The sequence below is a fragment of the Chiroxiphia lanceolata genome, chromosome 29 (genome assembly GCF_009829145.1).
Source record: "Chiroxiphia lanceolata isolate bChiLan1 chromosome 29, bChiLan1.pri, whole genome shotgun sequence".
NCBI classification, from domain to species: Eukaryota; Metazoa; Chordata; class Aves; order Passeriformes; family Pipridae; genus Chiroxiphia; species Chiroxiphia lanceolata.
The window spans coordinates 142873-163098 of record NC_045665.1 but is presented as its reverse complement, the minus strand read 5'-3'; the positions used below and the strand labels follow the sequence as shown (position 1 = coordinate 163098).

Below are 20226 nucleotides of genomic sequence, written 5' to 3'. Positions count from 1 at the left end.
CGGTGCACAGGAGGAGCAGAGAGAGCAGGAGCAAGTGATGCTGCAGAGGAGACTACGCCTCTTTTATACTCTCCCTGAGCTACGATTTGTGACACCCTCAAATCTCCTCCGGGGCAGCAACCCTGGGAATTGTGCAAGGCTGCTCAGCACGCCCAGGTGGTGACTTCTCGGCTCCAGAAACTGGCTGCTCTCCCTGTTAACAAGGGAGGGGACGCCCCAAACTCATCAGGACAAAACAAGGAAACACCAAAACTGACATTTGTGAGGAGCCGTCACTGGGGGTCTGTGATGATGCAGCATTGGGACATTCCTGCAGAGTTTGGGGGGGTCTGTGGAGATGATGGGAGACAAATTTGTCTGGATCACACCTGTGAGGGTCTCCAGTGGGATAACACTGGGCTTACCCAATGGGGGATGAGGTTCATCATTGCATTTGCCCCGTCGTTGTTGAGTCTGGATGGAGGTTTGGTGGCCCCTCTCAACGTGCTGCTGGTGTTGGCCAACACATCCCCCCCCATCCACCTCTCCAAACTCATGAGAGCATTCCCCCTGCATCACTTGTCCATAGATTTCCATGGAGTCAATCCTGGGTACAAATCCAGGCATGCCAGTGTGTGGGAAACCTTCCAGCTGGTCTGAGGAGGTGGCACTTCCCAGCAGCTCTAATTGCTGCCCAATGACAACCGAGGGCATTGGCAAACCCTCCCGACTCCCAGCTGTGCCCCTTGGTGTTGGGGGGATGCTGCCACATGTGGGAGACCCCCTGGTGTTCCCACTGCCCAACCCTGCGTGCCTTGAGGGGGCTGGTGGGGAGCCCCTCATCCCAAATCCAGCCCCGGGTTGGCCTTGGAGGCTTTTGGGGAACGGGAAGGACAGTGGTGGTGAAACATCTCCCTGTCAGCCTCTTAATCCCGGAACCAGCGCCCAAAAAATCCTCAGTTGCAAAAGAGGAAAACAAAGGGACAGGTTTTCTGATGGAGACAGGCCAGGAAGGGGACCCACGTGCCCCATCCCCACCTTGGCCCCAGTCCAGAGCACTCAGTGCCACAGCCAGGCCTTCCCTGGACACCTCCAGGGCTGGGGACTCTCCCACCTCCCTGGGCAGCCCCTGCCAAGGCCTGAACACCCTTTCCAGGAGGAAATTCCTCCTGATGTCCAACCTGACCCTCCCCTGGCACAGCTTGAGGCCGTTTCCCCTCCTCCTGTCCCTTGTTCCCTGGGAGCAGAGCCCGACCCCCCCCCAGCTCCCCCCTCCTGTCAGGGAATTCCAGAGCCAGAAGGTCCCCCCTGAGCCTCCTTTTCTCCAGGATGAGCCCCCCCAGCTCTACATTTTGTGGTGGCTCCTGGCCACCCCCACACACAACCCCAGGGGCATCCATGAGAAGGAGGAGCTCAGAGCGGGGCCGGGGCTGCTCCCACAGTTTATAGCCCTGGGCTGAGTGTGCCCTGTGGCAGCCCAGGAGGGCTGGCTGGGTGCACAGGGAAGTAGCTCCACAACCCCACCCCGAGCAGGAACGCGGCTGAAACCCCGCTCAGGATTTACTGGGGAGGGGAAGGGACGAGGGTCCTGCGTGACAGCCCAGTGCGGCGGGTCCTGCCCCGCGGGCGGGGGCTCAGACGCTGACTCTGCCTGAGCTTCGCAGCTACGGCTAAAAAAAGAGTCGTTCAGCCTTTGTTGCCGCTCCCGGAGCCGCTAATCCCTGGGAAACCCCCCGCCTCGCTCTGTGCGGCCGTGAACAGCTCTCGGGGCTGCGGGGCGTTCAGAGCCCGCCGCTGACTCATCCCGAGCGGCTGCCAGGGCTCGGCTCGCGGGCGGTTCCCGAGGGCTCAGGGAACGCGGTGTCCACACCAAGGCAGAGCAGAATCCACTCTGGGACCTCCCTCGTTCCCGCTCCTCACCCCGTCCGTGCAACCCCCCCGCGGGAGGGAATCGGGGTCTCGCCCACGGCCACAACACCCCATCCCTGGGGCACGAGACCCCCGTGGCAAAGGGAGCAGGGACTTGGTTGAAATCGATATTTATTGAAATGGCATCAGGAGGACAGGGGGAGGGCCCGGGGAAGGTGCTCCCCGCTCATTTCCTGCGCGGCATCTTGTCCGGGAGGTCCTGGAAGAAGTCGTTGCACATCATGGCCATGCAGGCCAGGAAGGTCACGTACTCCTGGAAGTCCACCTCGCTGTCACTGTTGCAGTCCAGGTTGCTCATGAGCTGCTGTAAACTGGCCTCGCTGGTTTGTTTCTGCCCGGGGGAAAAATGGGGTTAAAATCGGGGTTCGCATCCAGGGCCACATTCCCAATCCTGGAATCGCCCTTGGACGTGGCACCCGCTGCCCTCCACTCACACTGAAGCTCGGCAGCTCCTTCAGGAGCATCTCCTTGAGCTCGGCCTTGCTGAGCTTGTACTTGTCCCCCTCATTCCCGGAGTACTTGTGGAAGGTGGTGACCATCACGGCCAGTGCCTGCTCCAGGGGACTCGCCATGGGGACACCGGGAGACCTGGAGAGACAAACAGCTGAGAGCAAAGTTTGGCTCCCCCCTGTGCTGGGGGGCAACAGCGTCTCCCACCCCCAGACCGGTGCCCCATTCCTGGGCACACACTGGGATGCACCATTCCCTCCCTAATTCCAGCCTCCTGCTTCCAGCCAGGCTGGAGAACCCCCAAAAAGGCCGTGTCAGAGGGGAAAAGGGGGGGCCACACCCCCCTCCTGCCCAGGCCAGGCGGGGGGGGGACTCAGGTGCTTTTCCAGCCCTCGGAGGTGAAATCCAGCCTTGGAACTCGGCTCCCCCAGCAGGAACCTCCCTCTCATCCCCGAGGGAAAACCTCTGCCAGGGGACCCCGCTGTGGGATGCGCCACCGGCAACATCTGGAGAGCAGCTGGATGGGGAATCGCGGGGAAAATACAACTCACCGAGAGCTCAAAGGGAACAGCGGAGGACGGGAAGGGCGGGAGAGGAGACGGAGCCGGGCCACGGGATTTATAGCCCCGCCTGGGCCACCTCCCTCGGCCCCGGGCGGGGAGGAACCAGCGATCCAGCGCCCGCTGGAAAAGGAGGAGAGGAAAGCCCGGGAGCAGCCCTGCCCTCCCCCCTCCCCCCTCAATTTTCCTGCTCCTGGGGGTTGCTTGGGGTTAGAAAGAACAAAACGTGCCCCTGGGGCTGGGCAGGGACCTCCCGGTCCAGGAGAATCCCTGGGCACACGGGATGAGCGGCGGGCACCGCATCCCACCTGTGCCAGCGCGGGCAGGTGGGGCCACACGCGAGGGTTTTGGCAGCATCCCGAGGGATTCTGGAGCCCAGCGGGGTCTGTCCATGGTGGGGAGGGGCTGTGCTGAGGGTTTTTCTGTCTGTTTTTGACTCTCCTGGCAGCGATTTTGTTTCCTGGCTCCGAGGGCAGCGTCACAACGCCCCGTTGTGTAACCCGGCGCTATTTCGGTGCCTGCGTGGCCCAGGCACGTGTCAGGAGCTGTGGAGAACACCAGGAACCGGCAGTTTCCAACCCCCCAGACATGGGCTGAGGGCTGACAAAGCCCCCGAGTGCCCTCCCAGCCCCCTCAGAGGGGACCTGCTGCTGTGGGGAACAGAGAGAGAAAAGCAGGGGATGAAGCTCCGGGCTGCTCCAAAGCTCAGTGGGATGTGAAAGCTCCCCAGACACCCCCTGACATCTCCCCAGGTCGGGGGTTTCTTTACATTTTGGCAGGAGAAACCCCCAGCCTGAACCTCCTCCCCTCCTTAGTGCAAACTGGTGTGAGTTACTGGGAGGGGACAGAAGCTCCTGGGGCTCTTCATAAAGACTCTGGGAAGGGGCAGAGCAAAGTTTGGAGCTGCTGGGCAAGTGCTGGAAGGACCTGGAGGGGCTCACTGAGGACGTGGTAGGACTCAACAAGGACATGGGGGCCTTGGGGAGAACCTGGAGAGCTCAAGGAAGGACCTGGAGGGGTTCAAGGAAGGACCTGGAGGGGTTCAAGGAAGGACCTGGAGGGGCTCAGGGAAGACCTGGGCCCTTGGGGACAGGCTCTGCCAGGGGTCTGCTCTGTCATGGACTGGTGCAGAGGCTTTGTGAGGGCTTTTTAAATCTGGGATGGTTCCTGTGGAAAAGCCAAAGAGCAGCTTCTGCACCTTCTGCAAACCAGCCCAGACCTGCCCAGAGCTGCCTCAGCAATGGGAGGAGGAGGAAGGGGAACCCTGTGGCTCCCAGTCACATCCCAGGAAATTCCTGCCTGTCTGCAGCCCCAGGGCTCCCTGGAGAACTCAGGGGGGTTGGGTTGACCTCCAGTGCAGCCCCCCAGCACAGGCCCACCCCCAGGGGGGCTGAGGGTCTCCTGGAGGGGTCTGGGGACACGCTCTGGGTTTGTGTCTCTCTGTCCAGTTCCTCCACCCCAGTTTCTCTCCCCAAACCCAACGAGGTGCCCAGGGCAGCTCATGCCCACCTAAAACCCACGGTGGGCACTCAAACCTCAGCTGTTTCGGGCCAAAGTGCACTGAGTCTCTCCCTGAGCCAGCAAGGACAGCTCAGGGGGGGCATCCGAGCAGCTCAGACTCCTCCAGAAAACGCCTTCCGGGGCTGCATCACAGCATGGAAAATCCCAGGGAGCTGGAGGAAGGTATGAATCACTCTCTGCCCGTTACCCAGCAGGCACAGAACCCCTGGAGCACACCCAGAACTGGGGAAAGCTTTTATTGAAAGCCCCTCTGGGCAGGGGTGGGGGGTCACTTCCTGCGGTGCTGCTTGCTGGGGTCATCCTTGAAGAAGTCGTTGAAGCCCATGGTGATGCAGGCCAGGAAACACACGTACTCCTTGAAATCCACCTCGCTGTCCTTGTTGTGGTCCAGGTCGTTCACCAGCCGCTTGAATTCTGCCTCATCCATTTGTTTCTGGTGGGGCATGAGAGGTTTTGGGGTGTCCCCAACCTGCCCTTCCAGCCCTGCTCCCCTCACCCTGCCTGGAAGGAGGGTTTTCCCTTTGCCTTTGGAAGGAGGTGGCCTGGAAAGCTGCACCTGTGACAGGGCAGTGCTGGAGCAGCTGCACCAAATGTGCCTCTGGGATGTGGAAAAGTTGGGCTAAAAAACTTCTCCTCCCTTTTCCCAATTTAAACCACAAGGTTTTAAAGAAGTGGAAGTTGGGGGTTAAAAAAAATGATTAGAAAATGGAAATCAGAGCGTGATTTCCTTTGCCAAACTAAATATTTCGGGGGGCATAAAAAAAGCCAAATTTCCTTTTGGGCTGAGGTTGCTCTGGCTCAGCTCCTCCTGGTCTCATCCCTCCTCCTCCTCTTCCCCAGGGCTCTCCCCGGAGCACAAGGCTCCTCTGGGCTGCATCCACCATTCTAACACCTCCCACCCTCCCCCGGGCACCTCCAAAGGCCGCCCAGGGATGTCCCTCATGGCCACTTACACTCCCGAAGATGGGCAGCTCCTTGTTCAGCAGGTCCTTGAGCTCGGCCTTGCTGAGCTTGAACTTGTCCCCCTCCTTCCCCGAGTACTTGTGGAAGGTGGTGACCATCACAGCCAGTGCCTGCTCCAGGGGACACGCCATGGCCAGCCTGGAGGGCACAGCAAGACGGGGGCTCAGGGTCTGTGCCCCCCACCCTGCCCGGGCCGTTCCCCTGCAGCCCCCACGGCCCTCGGGGAGGGTTTGGGGTGTGGGGAGGAAGAGGAGCAGAGACTCACCTGGTCAGCAGCCCTGAGGACACACAGGATGCTGCAGCCAGGGCAGGATGGGCATTTATAGCCCGGTGGGGGTGGCACTGCCCCCGTGCCCCCCGGGGCTTTCCCAGCAGCTCCACCAGGGTGGTTTCGCCCGCGCCCCATTTTTGCCTAACGAGCTGTGTGATCCCATTAGAGGGGGGGGATTTGGGTGCTGGTGGGGTCACCAGCCCATGTGCCCCCTAAACCATCACTGCACTGTCCCTCACACCCCCAGCATGGGTGGTCCTGAGCAATCCCTTCCTGGTGACCCCAATCCAAGGGAATATTTGGGGCAGGGGGGTGACAGTGGATTTATCTGAGCCGTGGGCTGGGGTTTGGTGCTGCCTGGTGGGTTCCTGAGCTTTAGCACCTGCTTAGCACCAGGCACAGGGTCAGGATTTGTGCTCCCCCAGGAGAGCCACGTCCTCCTTCCAGTCCATCACCTTGTCCTTGTCGTTCTCCAGGTCCTTCAGGAGCACCCAGAAGCTGAGTTCATCCCCTTGTCCTTGGCACAGAGGGTCACTGAGGTCAAGGACCACGGCACAGGGGGGCATCAGCCACGCCAGGGGGGTTTGTGTGGTGTCCCACCCTTAAGGAGGTGGGATCACCCAAGATTCTCTGGGATTCCATAGCTGGGCACATGGGGGACCTGTTTTAGGGAGCAGCAAGATCTTCCCTGACCCCCACACCCTCCCAGGGGTGGGAGGGGACACAAGAAAGGGTAATATTCTAAAATGTTCCCATTTGCTGCACCTAGAAATGAGGTGTTGGGGTTTGGCTGCCCCCACGCTGAGGGTCCGTTCCGGAGGGACCCCGAGGATCGAGGCTGGATCGCTGGGATTCCGTGGGAGCGGCGGGAGCGGGGCCCGGCCCAGCCCCACAAACCGCGGGGTGAGTCACGGCCCAGCCCTCGCCCCACGGGGATTCCTCGGCCGTGACTCAGCCGCGGCCCCACCTCGCTCCCACGGCGAGAATCCCGGTTTTCCGGGGACCCCCGGAGCTGCGGGGCCGGGCAGAGGGGGCTCCGTGGGCAGGGGGACAGGCAGGGGGACAGGCAGGGGACAGAGATGCTCCTGCAGCGGAACGAGAGCAACGAGGAGTTGCCTGGGAGGGGATGGGGGCCGCGGTTTCACGGTGCCGTCACCCCCCTGCCGTGCGAGTGGGGCTCGTGGGGGGCAACCGCCACGCTCGTAGGTCCACGCCCAAGTCCCTTCCCAGTGGAAAATCCCCGGAAGAGCCGGAGCGGCTCGGGCTCCCTGCCCGCACCGTGGGCGTTGCGGAGCGCGACGAGCCCAACCCTGCTGAGCACGGGGGTCCCTGGGGGCCTTTGGGGGTCCCTGGAGGTCTCGGCACAGCTTTGCCCCGTCCCCATCCCGGGTGGGGGGTCTGCAATGTGCCGGGATGCAGGACAGGAATGGGGGGGTCCCCCGAGACCCCCCCCCCGGGGTCGGGGCAGCCGCGGAGCCGCTGGAATATGGAGCTGTAATTCCGGGCTGCCGGGGACCCCCTTGGGGACACAGAGGGGGTCCCCCAGGAGAGCTGTGGCAGCGGCCGCCACCCCTGTCCCCAGGCAGAGGGTTGGTTGGGGTGTGGTGGGCGCTGGGAGTGCGCGGTGTCTGCTGACACCTCGTGGTGCTCCGTCAGCCCCGCGGTGACCGGGACGGGCGTTGTCACCAGGGTGTGACTGTGCGGGCGGTAGGGGACAGGGCAGACCCCCTCCCTGGGCCCCCCCGCCCCCTCGGAGCACAGGGAAGGCAGACCCTCAGCGTCACCCGCTGCTCCTCCGGATTTTATTGCCGCAATAAATAACCACGGGGGTGTCACCCGAGGGGGCCGCGCCGAGCCCCGAGCACCGGCCGGGGCACTCCCTCCACCAGCCCGGGCACGGGGAAAGGCCCCCTTTGCCCAGGAAGACCCCCCCGCTCTGAGGGGGAGCCGCAAGGGGAGAGGGGGGGTCCCGGCTGTGACGGGGGTTCTGCCAGCGGAGCTCTGAGAACACGCAGAACACAAGTCCTCCCTTCGCTTCTCCCCCGACAGGGCTCGTGGAAGGGGAGGAGGGCAGGGCAGGTACGGCGAGGAGGAGCCTCGCGTCCCCAAATCCCACCCACAGGGTCGTCCCGCCTCCGTCACAGCCCGGCACGGCTCGGTCGGCAGAGCCCTGGGGAGCCGAGGTGGCCCGGGGCGAGCTGGGGCTCGGGGAGGGCACAAAGCAGGGGGGGTCGTGGAGGAGCAGGGGGGTCCAGGAGGGTCCTGTGCAGCGGCTACTTGGTGAATTTGATGCTCTGCTCCTGCTGGCGGATGATCTGGGCGATGGGGCTGGCGATGCCGCCTATCAAGGTCCAGTACTCGTCGAAGCTGATGCGCCCGTCCTTGTTCTCGTCCAGGTCGCAGATGAGCTTGTCGGCTGCGCGGCGGTTCCCGGTGTCCTGGGGGGGGAGCAGAGCCGCTCACACCGGGGTGCGGGGCAGGGGGACCCCCTGGGAGCGGCAGGGGCAGGACCCCCCGGCCCCGCCCGCCCCGCGCTCACCGTCAGCATGTGGTTGAGCTCCCGGCTCAGCATCTTGCGGAAATCCTTCTTGCTGATGCGCCGCGGCTTCTTGCAGCAGCAGCAGCGGCTCGAGTACTTGTCAAAGTTGTTCACCAGCACCTGGACGGCCCATTCCAGCTCCGTGCACTGCGACATCGCTGCCTGAGGGGGCAGGGACGGTGCTGAGGGACCCCCCCATGGCAGCCCAAAGCTCAGGGCTGAGCAGGGGGGTCAGCATGAGCCTCCCAGCAGGTGAAACCAGCCTGGGACCAGCCATGGATTCACCCTGGAATCAGGCATGGGCTCAGTCTGGGACCAGCCATGGATTCACCCTGGAATCAGGCATGGGCTGAGTCTGGAATCAGATATAGATCCAGCCTGGAACCAGCCATGGACTCAGCCTGGAGCCAGCCATGGATTCAGCCTGGAGCCAACCATGGATTCAGCCTGGAATCCATGGGAAGCCTGGAACCAGCCATGGATTCAGCCTGGAATCAGATATAGATTCAGCCTGGAACCAGCCATGGATTTGACCTGGAACCGGCCATGGACTCAGCCTGGAATCAGCCATGAAAAGCCTGGAATCCATGGGAAGGCAAATAGGTGGTGGTGCCTGGGTGCTCATCTCCCCACATGGTCCAGGATCACCCCAAAACCCCTGGGTGCCCCCCGTGCCCGCCCCGCCCGCCCCCCCAGCAGCCACCCCCGCACGCGTGGGCCTGGTGGTAATTATGGCCCCGGGGCCGCAGGGCTGAGCAGGGCCCAACCTCCCTTCCCAGGGCTCATTAGGCAGGAATGGGGCCGGGAGCTGTGGCAGGACAGGGGCAGGAATTACCAGCCAACCCTCCTCTTGCTTCACAGCTCCGGGAACAGCCCAGCAGGGCAGGGCCGGGCCCGCCCGAGCCCCCCACAAGCACGGCCCAGGCTGCCCCCCCAAATCCCGGGGGTCCAATCCTGCCTGATCCCTGCCTGGGGTCTCCGTCCTCTCCCCTCCGTCCCGAGGCTGCCCCAAGCCAGGAAGCTCCGACAGGATGGGCCCGACAGGATGGTCCCTGTCACGGGGTCCAGCGGCCACATCCCAGGAAGGCAGGGACGGGAACTGCGTCACCTTGTCTGCTCTGGGCTCTTTCCTGCCTGGTCAGTGGCCAGGACTTGGAGTGTGTTGCTCCCTGTTGTTCCAAGTGGATTTACACTAGCCCTGGGTTCCAGCACTGACCATCATGGCACCGGTGGCCACATGGGTGTTGGAGGAAGCCAACGGGGTGGGCTGTGTGGAGCCCCAAGGGGTGGCCCAGCACTGTCCCCCTCTCTGGGGACACCTCCAGAGGGTGTTTGCAGCCCAGGGAACAGGCAGGACCTGCCCCGTGCCCCAGCCTTGGCTCCTGTCCCCTCCCTTTGCCCTTATCCTCCCCAGTTCAGCCCCAGGCCGAGGACGGCGGCACGTCAGGGTGGTGACACGAGACATGAGGCTCAGCCCCAGGCTCGTCCTTGTCCCCAGCTGTCCTCCCAGGCCATCCCTGTCCCTGTGGGAGCCCCTGCTGTGCCACACTGCCATGGCCCAGGGTCACTCTGTCATTCCAGGACCAGGGACCGTCCCCAGCTCTCGGCACTCTGGCCTTGGAGCTGTCCCAGCACTGGCAGGGCCACGAGAGCCTCTCACCAGAGATTCCGGCTCCTCCCTGGTCATTCATCACCAACAGAGGGGATCCAGCAGCACCAGGGCAGGAGCACCCCCTGCACTGCCACCCCTGTACCCACCGGGGACCCCAGTTTGGTGTCACCAGTCCCCTGCCACCAGCACCCAGCCCGTCCTCGGGGCATCGTGGTGGCTGCTCCGCCGCTGACTCATGGCACCAGCCCGGCAACCACGGAGAGCCCCGGGGCCAGCTGGGGGCACGGGGACACCGTGACCGGGGCGGGGCACAGAGACACTGGCACAGCAGGGGAACACAGGGACACTGGTACCATGGTGGGACACAGGGGCACTGGCAGTGGGGTGGGACACAGGGGCACTGACAGTGGGGTGGCACACAAGGACACTGGCACCACAGTGGGACAGGGGGACGCTGGCAGCAGGGTGGGACACAGGGGCACTGGCACCACAGTGGGGCACAGGGACATCACTGGGGTGGGATACGGGGACTGGGATGGGACTCTGACGCTGCAGTGGGACATGGAGACACTGTCACCACAGTGGGACATGGGAACACTGTCCCCGGGGTGGGACACGGGGACACTGGCACAGCTGGGCACCATGTGAGCAGGATGGGCAGGATGGGACTCACCGGCTGCTCCACTCCCACCACCACGGTCCCATCGCTTCTCCCTCTCCTTTCCCCTCTCCTTCTCCCTTCCCTCTCCTTCTTTCCCTCTCCTTCTCTCCCTCTCCCTCCTCACACAGTCACATCTGCCCGGAGCCAGGACCCACAGCTGGACACAGCCCCAGCACTCCCTGTACCCCTGCCCAGCATCACAACAGGAAAATCCCCCTTTTCCAGAAGCCAGACCCCACTAGCAGCCCCAGGTCAGTCTCTCCAGAGACAATGGAGGCCGACAGATGCAGAGCACCCTCCTCCCATCCCAGATCCCCCCCGTGATCCCCCAAATCCCCCTGGTCCCTCCGCCCCGGCCCCGCGCGCGGAGCTGCCGAAGGACTCGGGGGATTTCCAGCACCCAACGTGCAGCAGCACATCCCAGGCCTGCTCCTGGTTAAATATTCACCCCAAAAGGGGCTTCCCCATCCCGGGGGAACTGGAATTCCCACTGGAGCCTCACCTGGCTCATTCTGGGGGTCCTGCTGTGTCCGCCTGACGCCGGTTTGGCAGCTGGGAGCTGATGTCGCCCGTTCTCTGCTCACCTTGCACCCATCCCGCAGGCCCAGCCAGGTTTTTAAAGAGGCTCCCACCCCTCCCTGACGTTCCCAGGGCGTTCCCAGGCCTGGGCTCACCTGGGAAAGGGCTCCCTGGGATTGCAACACCGGGACGGGTTGGTGCGAGCTGGGACCCGCGGAGGCTCCAGCTCCTTCCCAGGGGCTGCTCTGTGTGTTCGTGGCTGGGGAGGTGTTTGGGGACCACCCCAAAAGACCCCACTGGATGGACGGCGTGGTGGTTGATCAGGCACAGAATTCCAGCCTGATCCCAGGGTTTGCAGACCCATCCAGCCATGCATCAGCCAAAAGCCTGGCTCCTCCATCTCACAGCTCATCCCACCAACCCCCCAGCTCCAAACCACCCCTGGCACCAGGATCTGCCTGGCAAGGCAGGGAACATCATTTTTTTTGAACCAAAACCACTTGTTCTCGTGGGTGAAAGGGGCTGACATGGGTCTGGGGGCCCTGGGAGCACAAGCACCAGCTCCAGGCAGGGCCATGCCCAGCTCTTGGCCATGTCTGGATGCACTGGGATGGACAAGGCTCTTCCCAGCTGGGAGCTGGACTTGTAAAGTCCCATCCATAATTAATTGTGTCAGCAAATTGCACCTCTGGTGTCTCCCAGATTCGATGCCGAGATCAGATACGGGCGTTATCGGGAAGGGCAGATTTCGGGATGCAAAGCAGGTGATTTATTACAGGCAGGAGCCACCTGCTCCCAGGACCTCTGGAACTCCCATCCCGGAAAAAACGTGTCATCCCAGCTCTCCCCGTGGCTCCTTCCTAATCTCGGTTGGGAGGAAGCAAAAACCTGTTCTGGGCCGAGATGCTCCGGTGTCGTTCGTTGATGCAACACCCCGGGAGGGTGGGAATCCCTCCCGGACCCTGCAGGCAAACAGCTCACCCCTGAATCATGGGCTTTCATTACTCTCCTCTGCTGGCAGATGTCACAACCACATCCAGGCCCTTATTTTTACAAGGCATCCAGGGCGTGTGCGTGTGCTCGGAGCAGCCACGTACCATCCCGGCCCATCACAAAACACTTCCCACCAACTGGTGAGGTCGGAGTCCCCCCTGGTCCCCATCAGCTCCAGGCCTGAAGGGCCGGGAGGTATTTGGTGTCTCCTGGACAGGCTCTGCACTAAGGGAGCCTTTGCAGAGCCCTGGATTTGGGGGTCTTTGGCGAGTTGCCCGGTGCTGTGTCCTCACTGAGGGGCATCAACTGCCCCGGTGTGGACTGAGCTGCTCCCACCACCTCCAAGAACTTTCCAGATACTCATCAGGGATGGCTCACGGCGCAGGAATTGTCCTCCTGACAGCACACCGTCACACCAGGGACAAACTCAGCAACCCAGAAGTCCCCACTCCCACGGCACATTCCCAGACAGGTGCCGGGAAGAGGATCCGGGAGCCCAGGCTCCCCTTTCCCCCCCACACCACCCCGACCATTTGACACATTTCCTGTCTCTAATTAAATGCACGCCACACCTTTCTGCTTAATTTCCATGCATTTATTTCCAAGGCAGGAACAATAAATAGTCATTCCCGTTGTGAAATCCACCCCAGGCCGAGAGGAGACAGAGGGTGGCCCTGTGGCCGAGCCGCGGTGCCGGAGCCGCCGCCGGCCCGGCAGGACCTGCCCAGCGCCACCTTTTATCACCTTTCGCTGGGGTTTGGATCAGTTTTGGTTTGCTCACCTCTGGTTTCTTCCCTCACAAAGTGCTGCTGAGGTGCCCACAGCCTGTCCCTCTTTGGGACACCCCTTTTAGGGGTCCCTATTGCTCCTCCAGGACGTGGAGCTCAGTGGGAATGGCCCGGTGGCGGAGGGAAGGTGGGATAACTGGGTTCTTCAGCCCATTTCTTCACTCTGCATTCACTAATTGCCCCATCCCAGGGAGCCACAGCTTTGTGCCATTTACTCTTTCCCAATTTGCTGTAATTAGCCCCAAATCCCATGTTCTCCCAGCACAGGTGGGATCTTGCTGGCTCACAGCTCTCAGCTCTTTCCAAGCCTGGAATTTCGGGATCTCTTCCGAGCTCCCAAAGCCCTTGAGGTGCCTGTCCAGAGCATGACCCTCGCTCTGCTTGTGGAGACCCCACAGCTGGGACCACCAGGCACCACCACCCCAGGAACTGGGAATGTGGAAGCCCTGTGCACCCCTGCAGTGTCCTGACACACCCACAGGGTCACACACTCGCCCGTGTCCCCACATACCCGTGGGGTCCCACACACCCACAGCAACCCTTGCACACCTCTGGGGTCCCTTGCACACCCACAGCCCCCTTTGCACCCCTGTGCTCTTCCCAATCCAGAATGACCCTCAGCACCACGACCCTGCAGCCCCCTCTCCCCCCTTTTCCCCCCACTTTCCCTCCCCCACCAGGGACAAACAAAGTCGTTTGTTTGGCTTTTTTTTTTTTCCGGTGTTTTCCTTTATTAATTTATACAAAAATGGTTGCAAGTGGCACAAGCCGAGACCAACCCGCCCCCACCCCAGCCCCGAGCCCGGGAGCCACAATCCCTGGAGATGGGGAGCACCAGGAGGACAGCACATCCCGGGATAGCCCCAGAACCCTGGTCCCTGCACCAGGGGACAGGAGGGAATACACCCAGGCCACGTGCACCCACCCACGGCCACAGCAGAGCCCGGGATGCCCCCGGAGGTGCCCTCAGGTGCCAGGGCACGAGGCTGGGGGGATGAGCCCGCACTTCCAAGGGTGTTTTGGGGGGAAAGGAGCCAACTCCCTCTCTCTGTGATGCTCCTCCAGGGCTGGGGGTCCTGCAACCGGAGAGTTTCCAGGGCTGGAGGTGGGACAACCCCAGAGATGAAAGCGCTGGAGCAAAAGGACGGAGAAAGGCTCCGGAGCCAGGTCAGGAACCCCCATTGCCACCTCCCTCCCGCCGTGGCACAGAGCTGGGGATGGGAAGGGGGTTTCCTGATGGGAAGGAGAGCCAGGACAGGGCAGGGATGGGGCTGAGGAGGGGGATCCCTCCACCCCGGCGGGAGGGGACGAGCCCTGGCAGGAGCAACGTTGTTTTTACCCAGGCTCATCCCACCGGGCCCCGCTGCCCCTCGCGCTCCTCGGTGCAGAGCCTGAGGCCTCGGGCACCTTCCCGTCCCCCACCAGCTCCTACTTCCTCCTGCAGCCCTTGGCTGCGTCCCCCATCATGTCCCAGTACTCTCCAAACTCCAACTTGGCCTCGTTGGGGTCTCCCATGCACTCGATCTTCTCTTCCAGTGGTCCCACACACTGCAGGGGGGGCAGAGAAAACATCGGAGTGAGGGGGCTGTGAGGTCCTGTGGCCCCCCCAGCCCCTCCTGCCCAGCCCAGGGCTCTGCCCTCACCTTGCCCAGGTGGGGCAGCTTCTGCACCACCAGCTCCTGCATCTCGTTGGGGGTCAGGTACTCCTTCTGCCCCTTCACTGCGTAGCAGTGGAACTGGCTGATGACGGTCTCGATGGCCCGTTCCACGTCCGTGAGCTCCTGGCAGTCCTGGGGGGGCACAGGGGGTGAGCACTGGGGGCACAGTGACCTGGAGGGATGGGACCCCTCCCCAGAGGGATGGGACACCCCAGGGTGCACAGGACAAGCCCTCAGTATGTGGGACACTCCCTGAGGAGTCCCCAGTGATGGGATAAAGCTCCTTATCAACACCAGACCTCCCTGCATGGGTGTAAGACCCCCCCATACAGATGTGAGACCTCACTGTCCAGATGTGAGACCCCTCATACAGGTGTGAGACCCCCCCTAGAGATGTCAGGGCCCACTGTCCACACCTGAGACCCCCATACAGTCACAAGACCACTCCACACAGATATTCCACCTCTCCATACAGATATTCTACCTCTCCACGGACATGTTCCACCCCTCCACACAGATGTTCCACTGCCCCACACCGGCCCTGCCCGGCTGCAAGACCCCCTCCAGCTGCCACCTCGACACGCCACCCCTCCCTGCAGGCCTGTCACCCCCCAAATCTCCTTTCCTGGCCCCCTCCTTGCCCGGGCCCCCCGAGGCTCAGCCACCCTGGCGTCTCAGCTACACCCCCAGCGCGGGGGCCGCGCCGTCCTGACTGGTTCTTCCTCTCCTCGGCACAAGTGGCAATGGCACGATGAGTCAGTGCCCGGGACGACGCCTGGGATGGGGTTTGGCAGCTCCCAGAGCCCCTGTCCCACCCCAGCAGACCCTGTTCCCAGCAGGGTGGGAGGCACAGACTGGCACAACCCCCGTGCCCAGCTCTCCAGCCACTGAGTTCAGAGGGAGCCGATGCTGATTCACTCAAATCTGCGGTTTTCCCTCAAAACCGCATCGGACGATGCCCATTAGGAAGGACCTGGCAACCTCCAGAGCCTCATCCCGGCGCCCTAAATCCTCCACAGGTGCACAGGGGTGCAGGGTGGACACCTCCCGGTTAAAAGCCGAGGAAAACAGGAGCCTTCCTGCTCCTCTCCATCCTTGCAGAGGCTCCCAAAGGTGGGTCCCCGGCAGCTGGAAAAGGCTGCCTGCTTCCCTGAGCTCCCGAGCGGCTCCAAACCCGCAGCACCAGGTCCCCCTGCCCGGGACAGCGAGTCCAAACCCCGAAACAGCCCCCAGCTCCTCCACCACACTCTGGCTCCGGGATGGGGCAGAATCAGGGCTGTGCCCCCGGGGCGGGGACATGTGGGGTCACCCCACACCCCGCCGGGGGTCCCGGCGTCGCTCGAGGACCTTGCGCTTCTTGCGGCAGTTGCACTGGCCCATCCTGCTCCTCGCGGCGTCCGGGGGGTCCTCGGTGGCACCGGGGGGGTCTCTCCTCTGCGATGGGGTCCGGGGGAGCTGTCGGAGGGGGAAAGCCAAGCTCAGCTCTCGGCTCTCAGGGATCTCCCAGGACTCCTCGTCATCCCGGAGGAAGGTGAGCTGCCAGGACACGTCCCGGCGGCAGCGGCGTCCCGGCAAGTCGCGGCAGAGCCGAGCGTGGGAGCGCGGGGGAGACCCCGAGCGCAGACCCCCGGCCCACGAGGGGCCACTTACCTGCTCCGCGGGCTGGGCGGGTGTGCCGGGCTGTGCTGCACCGGCGTTTTATACCGCGGGAGGTGTGAGTGGGAGCTCCCGGTGCTCATTTCGGAGCCTGGCCCGGGGCCAGCGTGGGGCCGGGAAACGCCTCCTTTCCCGGCCACATCCAGGGCTCCCCCAGCCAGCCCGGCACGGCAGCGCCGCGTGGGAACGGCCACCGGGCACCCCCGGCTTGGGAGGGTCACGGGATGGGTCACCTCGTGATGGGGTCTCACCGTGTCCCTGCGGGGGGTTTGGGAGCTGGACAGCAGGAATGGGGACATTCCCAAGCCAGGGATGTGCTGTGCTGGTGGATTTCACCATGTCCCAGCACCACTGGGATTTGGGAGCTGAACATTGGGAATGGGGACATTCCCGAGCCAGGAACAAGCTGTGCAAGTGGATGTGTCCCCCTGTGCCACCCAAGACCCCAGAGAGGCTGGCCATTGATGCTGTGGAGGTGGTGGCACCGTGGCCACAGTGGCCACTGTGGCATCACTGCCAGAGCTGCTCCTCAGCCCCACCCCGGTCCCAGCCACATCTCTGCCTCCCACCCACCCCACAGCGTGGCAGGAAGGTGTTTGTGGGGTGTGAGGTGGCACCCCAAAAGCCAGACCACCACAGGGGCAATTTGGAAACACCCCCATCCATCACAGAGTCCCCAAACCCACCACCCTGGGCTGGGCCCGTCCCCAGCATGGCCACGGGCAGGGGAGGGGATGTGGGATCCCAGTTTGGATCCCCTAAGAACAACAGCACTGCTCAGGCTCAGGGAAACCTCTTTTATTTGCTCCACGTCAGCTGAGTCTCCCATGGCCCCGTCACTTCTTCCCCATTTTCTCTCTCCTCATGGTCTTGGCCAACTCCCCGATGAGCCGCCAGAACTCCCCAAATCTCAGCTCCTCGTCGTTGTTCACGTCCAGCTCGCTCATCTTCTCCTCCAGAGAGGGCACGTCCTGTGTGGGGACACGAGATCAGCCACATCCCAACCCACGGTGAGCGGGGCGGGGATGGGGGGGCTCCTGAGCACAAATCCCAGGGGATCCCGAGCAGCCCCACAGCTCTGGGAGATTCCACGGGGATCCAGCCACCCCCTCAGGGTGCTCCCCACCTCACCTTCATCAGGTTGGGCAGATGGAACTGGACCAGCTCCTTGAACTCGCTGGTGCTCAGGGTGCCCTTCCTGCCCTCCTTGCCCGCACAGGTGATGAAGATGTCGATGATCTTCTCGATGGCCAATTCCAGCTCGGTCAGCTCGCCCGTGGCCATGGCCCCGCACACGCTGGGGGCACAGGGACAGGATCCAGGAGGGGATTGCACCCTGAGGGGTGTCCCAGGGAGACCCTCTGCCCTCCCCCAGCCCAGGGTGAAGCGGCTCTGAGGGGTCCCAGACCTGCAGGGCTGAGGAGGGTCCCGGGGCCGGGAGCTGCTCCCAGGGGACCAAAAGCTTCAGGCGGGACCACAGGGAGGGGGAGCAGGTCTGAGGGATGACTTAGCTGCCACCTGGCACAGGAGTTGGGATGGTGGACATGGAAAGGGATGGGGAACGTGGGAAGGGATGGGGGGACATGGAAAAGGGATGGGGGGACATGGGAAGGGGACAGGGGAATGTGGGAAGGGGATGGGGGGACATGGGAAGGGATGGGGGGACATGGGAAGGGGCTGGGGGTGTGTCAGGGGTCCCCAGTGCCACAGTGGGGCCACAATGGGGGCATGGGAAGGGGCTGGGGGCGTGTCAGGGGTCCCCGGCGGCGCTGCCGTGGCCGGGGTGGGGTCAGCGCTGCAGCAGCGACTCCCCACTTACCCCTCGCTGTGGTGAGAGAGCTGCGGGCGGGTCGTGGCCCCTGGGAGGTGTCGGGGGGGTTGGGGAGGTTTCGGGAGGTTTTATAGCCACGCCACAGGAGGGGACAGCGCAGCCTTTGTCCCCCCCTCCGCGGTGTTGGGTTTCCTGGTGCGGCCGGACGGACGCGCAGACACCGCCTGACGTTCTCCTCCTCCTCCTCTGCTCCCTCCCGACGTGGGCACCGGACCAAACTCGGCCCTCGGCCCCGCCAGGCTGAACTTCCCGCGGCCCCGGCAGCCTCGGGAAGGTCCAGGGGAGCAGGATGGGACCAGGGGCTGAGGGGAGGGACACGAGGGCACAGAGGATACCACAGGGCTCGAACATCACCCGATTTCACGGAATCATTTAGGCTGGAAAAGATCCCCAAGATCATCAAGTCTAACCTTTGAAGGTCATCAAATCCAACTTTTGAGGATCACCCAGTCCAAGCTTTGAGCCCCTTCCCAGGGGTGCAGGGCAGGTCTCACCCCCAGTCCATCCCAGCATGGATGATGCCCAAATTCCCTGTTCCCATCCTGCTCTGGCTCATCCCAGCCCAAATCCAGCAGTGCCACCGAGCCAGAGTGAGAGTTGTGAGTCAGCTCCCACTGACATCATCCCTATTAATAGTGGGCTCTGTAAAAATTAATTAATCCAAATTAATTAGGGAGTTGGGATCCGAGCGCTCCCCTCTAATCAGTGTGTATTTATAACATGGCAGCCCTGGCACATTTCCACCTGGGAGAGGGAGCAGCCCCAACATTCCCATGGGGACCCCGGGCATGACCCCAGACAAAGTCCCGGGCCCGGCCCCGATGTCCCTAATTGTCACCCACCCCATCCCTGTGTCCCACACAGAGCGAGGGTGGGACAAGCAGCCCCCCAGGACAGCGCAGGGAGTTTTGGGGTCCCAGAAACCCAGTGGTGTTTTGGAAACCCAGGGCAGGGATGTCCCTGGCACAACACCCCTGTCCCCTGCCCGGTTTCTGCTGAGCCCTGACACACTCACTCCACCTCTCCATGGGATGGGGAGGCTCTGATGGCACCTGCTCCCCACCCCACACCCATCACACCAGCTCACAGAGCAGGAATTGGTTTCCTGCAGCCCCATCCGGCCCGGCCCTGGTCCCGGGATGACGGGGGGACAGGGACAGGGACGGCACTTCCTCCGGCCCCACGTCAGGGCCCGGGATGGGCCATTGGGAAACGCCGGGATGAGTCAGAAGCGGCACCGACCGGGCCGGGTTTGGGGTGAATCACCGGCCCTGGAGCCAGGTGGGCCCATGACTCGCCACCCCTGGAATTTTGGGGTGCCAGGTTGGGGGTGAGGGAGCAGCAGGAGCTGCAGGAGCCGGGGAAAAGGCACCTTCCAGTCAAGGCTGGGATCCCAGTTTGGGGCTGTCCCCATGGGCAGGGAGAGGTGACCCTGCCAGGGGACCCCCAACACGGCTGGGAGGGGACCATACAGGGACTGGGGGTGTATAGGGACAGGGGCCATATAGGGACTGAGACCATATAAGGACTGGGTCACGTGGGGACATGGGCCATATGGGGACAGGGACAAGGACCGTATAGGGATAGGGGCCATATAAGGGCAGGGACCATATAGGGACTGGGGCCATACAGGGACATTGACCATATAGGAACTGGGACCATATGGGGACAGGGGCCATATAGGGACCAGGGCCATATAGGACCACAGGACTCCATGTGACAAAGTGACCACGTGCCTCCCAGGGGTTGGTGTCACCTCCATGTCCTGTCCTTGGGTTGTCCACAACCTCCCAGGGTTGGGGACCCCAACCAGGGACGGCCACTGTGCCCACCATGGGCCCCCCCAGCTCCACTGGAGGGGACTGTGGGGCAAAACCGGGTGCCCAGTGCCATCCCAGTGCCATCCCAGTGCCGTCCCAGTGCCATCCCAGTGCCCCCAGTGCAGCCGCAGCAGCTCCTGCCATTCCAAAGCGCAGGGATGGAAAAACCTCTTCCCTGTCCCAGTGCTGGGACAGAGAGACAAGATGGGCCCGTCCCAGGTAACTGGAGTGACTGGTTTAGCTGGGCTGGAGGGAGCTGAGGGACTCGCAGCAGCTGGAACCTGTTCCAGGAGGCTGTTCCTGGCACAGCCTCACTGCTCCTGCTTTGGAAGGAGCTTGTCCTGGGAATGTGCCAGCCGGGCGTGATCTACCCTCACCGCAGCGACCACGGGACCCCCCAAAACCCCAGTGATGCCCCCCCGGCAGTGCTGGGGCTCCCCCAGCTGGTCCCAAATCCTGCTCTCCGGGAGGGTTTG

The 20226-nt window shown here is 63.1% G+C and overlaps 5 protein-coding genes across 7 annotated transcripts; all 5 read right to left on the bottom strand.

The window, feature by feature from the left end:
• Positions 1–2002: 2002 nt before the first annotated feature.
• Positions 2003–3060, bottom strand: LOC116799667 (protein S100-A4-like). Its single transcript, XM_032712961.1, has 3 exons — positions 2910–3060; positions 2343–2496; positions 2003–2239 (listed from the first exon to the last, which is right to left on the bottom strand). Exons 2-3 carry the CDS (start codon positions 2478–2480, stop codon positions 2075–2077), a joined length of 303 nt encoding a protein of 100 aa, XP_032568852.1. The 5' UTR covers positions 2481–2496; positions 2910–3060; the 3' UTR covers positions 2003–2074.
• Positions 3061–4697: 1637 nt separating this feature from the next.
• Positions 4698–5680, bottom strand: LOC116799666 (protein S100-A4-like). The gene is made up of 3 exons (XM_032712960.1): positions 5668–5680; positions 5393–5540; positions 4698–4872 (listed from the first exon to the last, which is right to left on the bottom strand). The coding sequence occupies exons 2-3, from the start codon at positions 5531–5533 to the stop codon at positions 4708–4710; spliced, it is 306 nt and encodes a 101-aa protein (XP_032568851.1). The 5' UTR covers positions 5534–5540; positions 5668–5680; the 3' UTR covers positions 4698–4707.
• A 1772-nt stretch (positions 5681–7452) lies between these two features.
• Positions 7453–11085, bottom strand: S100A16 (S100 calcium binding protein A16). 2 transcript variants are annotated; one of them, XM_032712957.1, is made up of 3 exons: positions 10988–11085; positions 8213–8374; positions 7453–8111 (listed from the first exon to the last, which is right to left on the bottom strand). In XM_032712957.1, exons 1-3 carry the CDS (start codon positions 10994–10996, stop codon positions 7947–7949), a joined length of 336 nt encoding a protein of 111 aa, XP_032568848.1. In that variant the 5' UTR covers positions 10997–11085; the 3' UTR covers positions 7453–7946. The 2 variants fall into 2 exon arrangements, with proteins under 2 accessions (XP_032568848.1, XP_032568849.1); XM_032712958.1 differs by lacking the exon at positions 10988–11085 and adding an exon at positions 9048–9266.
• A 3124-nt stretch (positions 11086–14209) lies between these two features.
• S100A14 (S100 calcium binding protein A14) lies at positions 14210–15840 on the bottom strand. Its single transcript, XM_032712962.1, has 3 exons — positions 15791–15840; positions 14429–14575; positions 14210–14333 (listed from the first exon to the last, which is right to left on the bottom strand). The coding sequence occupies exons 1-3, from the start codon at positions 15821–15823 to the stop codon at positions 14214–14216; spliced, it is 300 nt and encodes a 99-aa protein (XP_032568853.1). The 5' UTR covers positions 15824–15840; the 3' UTR covers positions 14210–14213.
• Positions 15841–16882: 1042 nt separating this feature from the next.
• Positions 16883–18118, bottom strand: S100A13 (S100 calcium binding protein A13). Of its 2 annotated transcripts, none has more exons than XM_032712963.1 (3): positions 17919–18118; positions 17231–17396; positions 16883–17070 (listed from the first exon to the last, which is right to left on the bottom strand). In XM_032712963.1, the coding sequence occupies exons 2-3, from the start codon at positions 17381–17383 to the stop codon at positions 16936–16938; spliced, it is 288 nt and encodes a 95-aa protein (XP_032568854.1). In that variant the 5' UTR covers positions 17384–17396; positions 17919–18118; the 3' UTR covers positions 16883–16935. The 2 variants fall into 2 exon arrangements, with proteins under 2 accessions (XP_032568854.1, XP_032568855.1); XM_032712964.1 differs by having other exon boundaries at positions 17231–17515; positions 17919–18096.
• Between the last annotated feature and the right edge of the window lie 2108 nt (positions 18119–20226).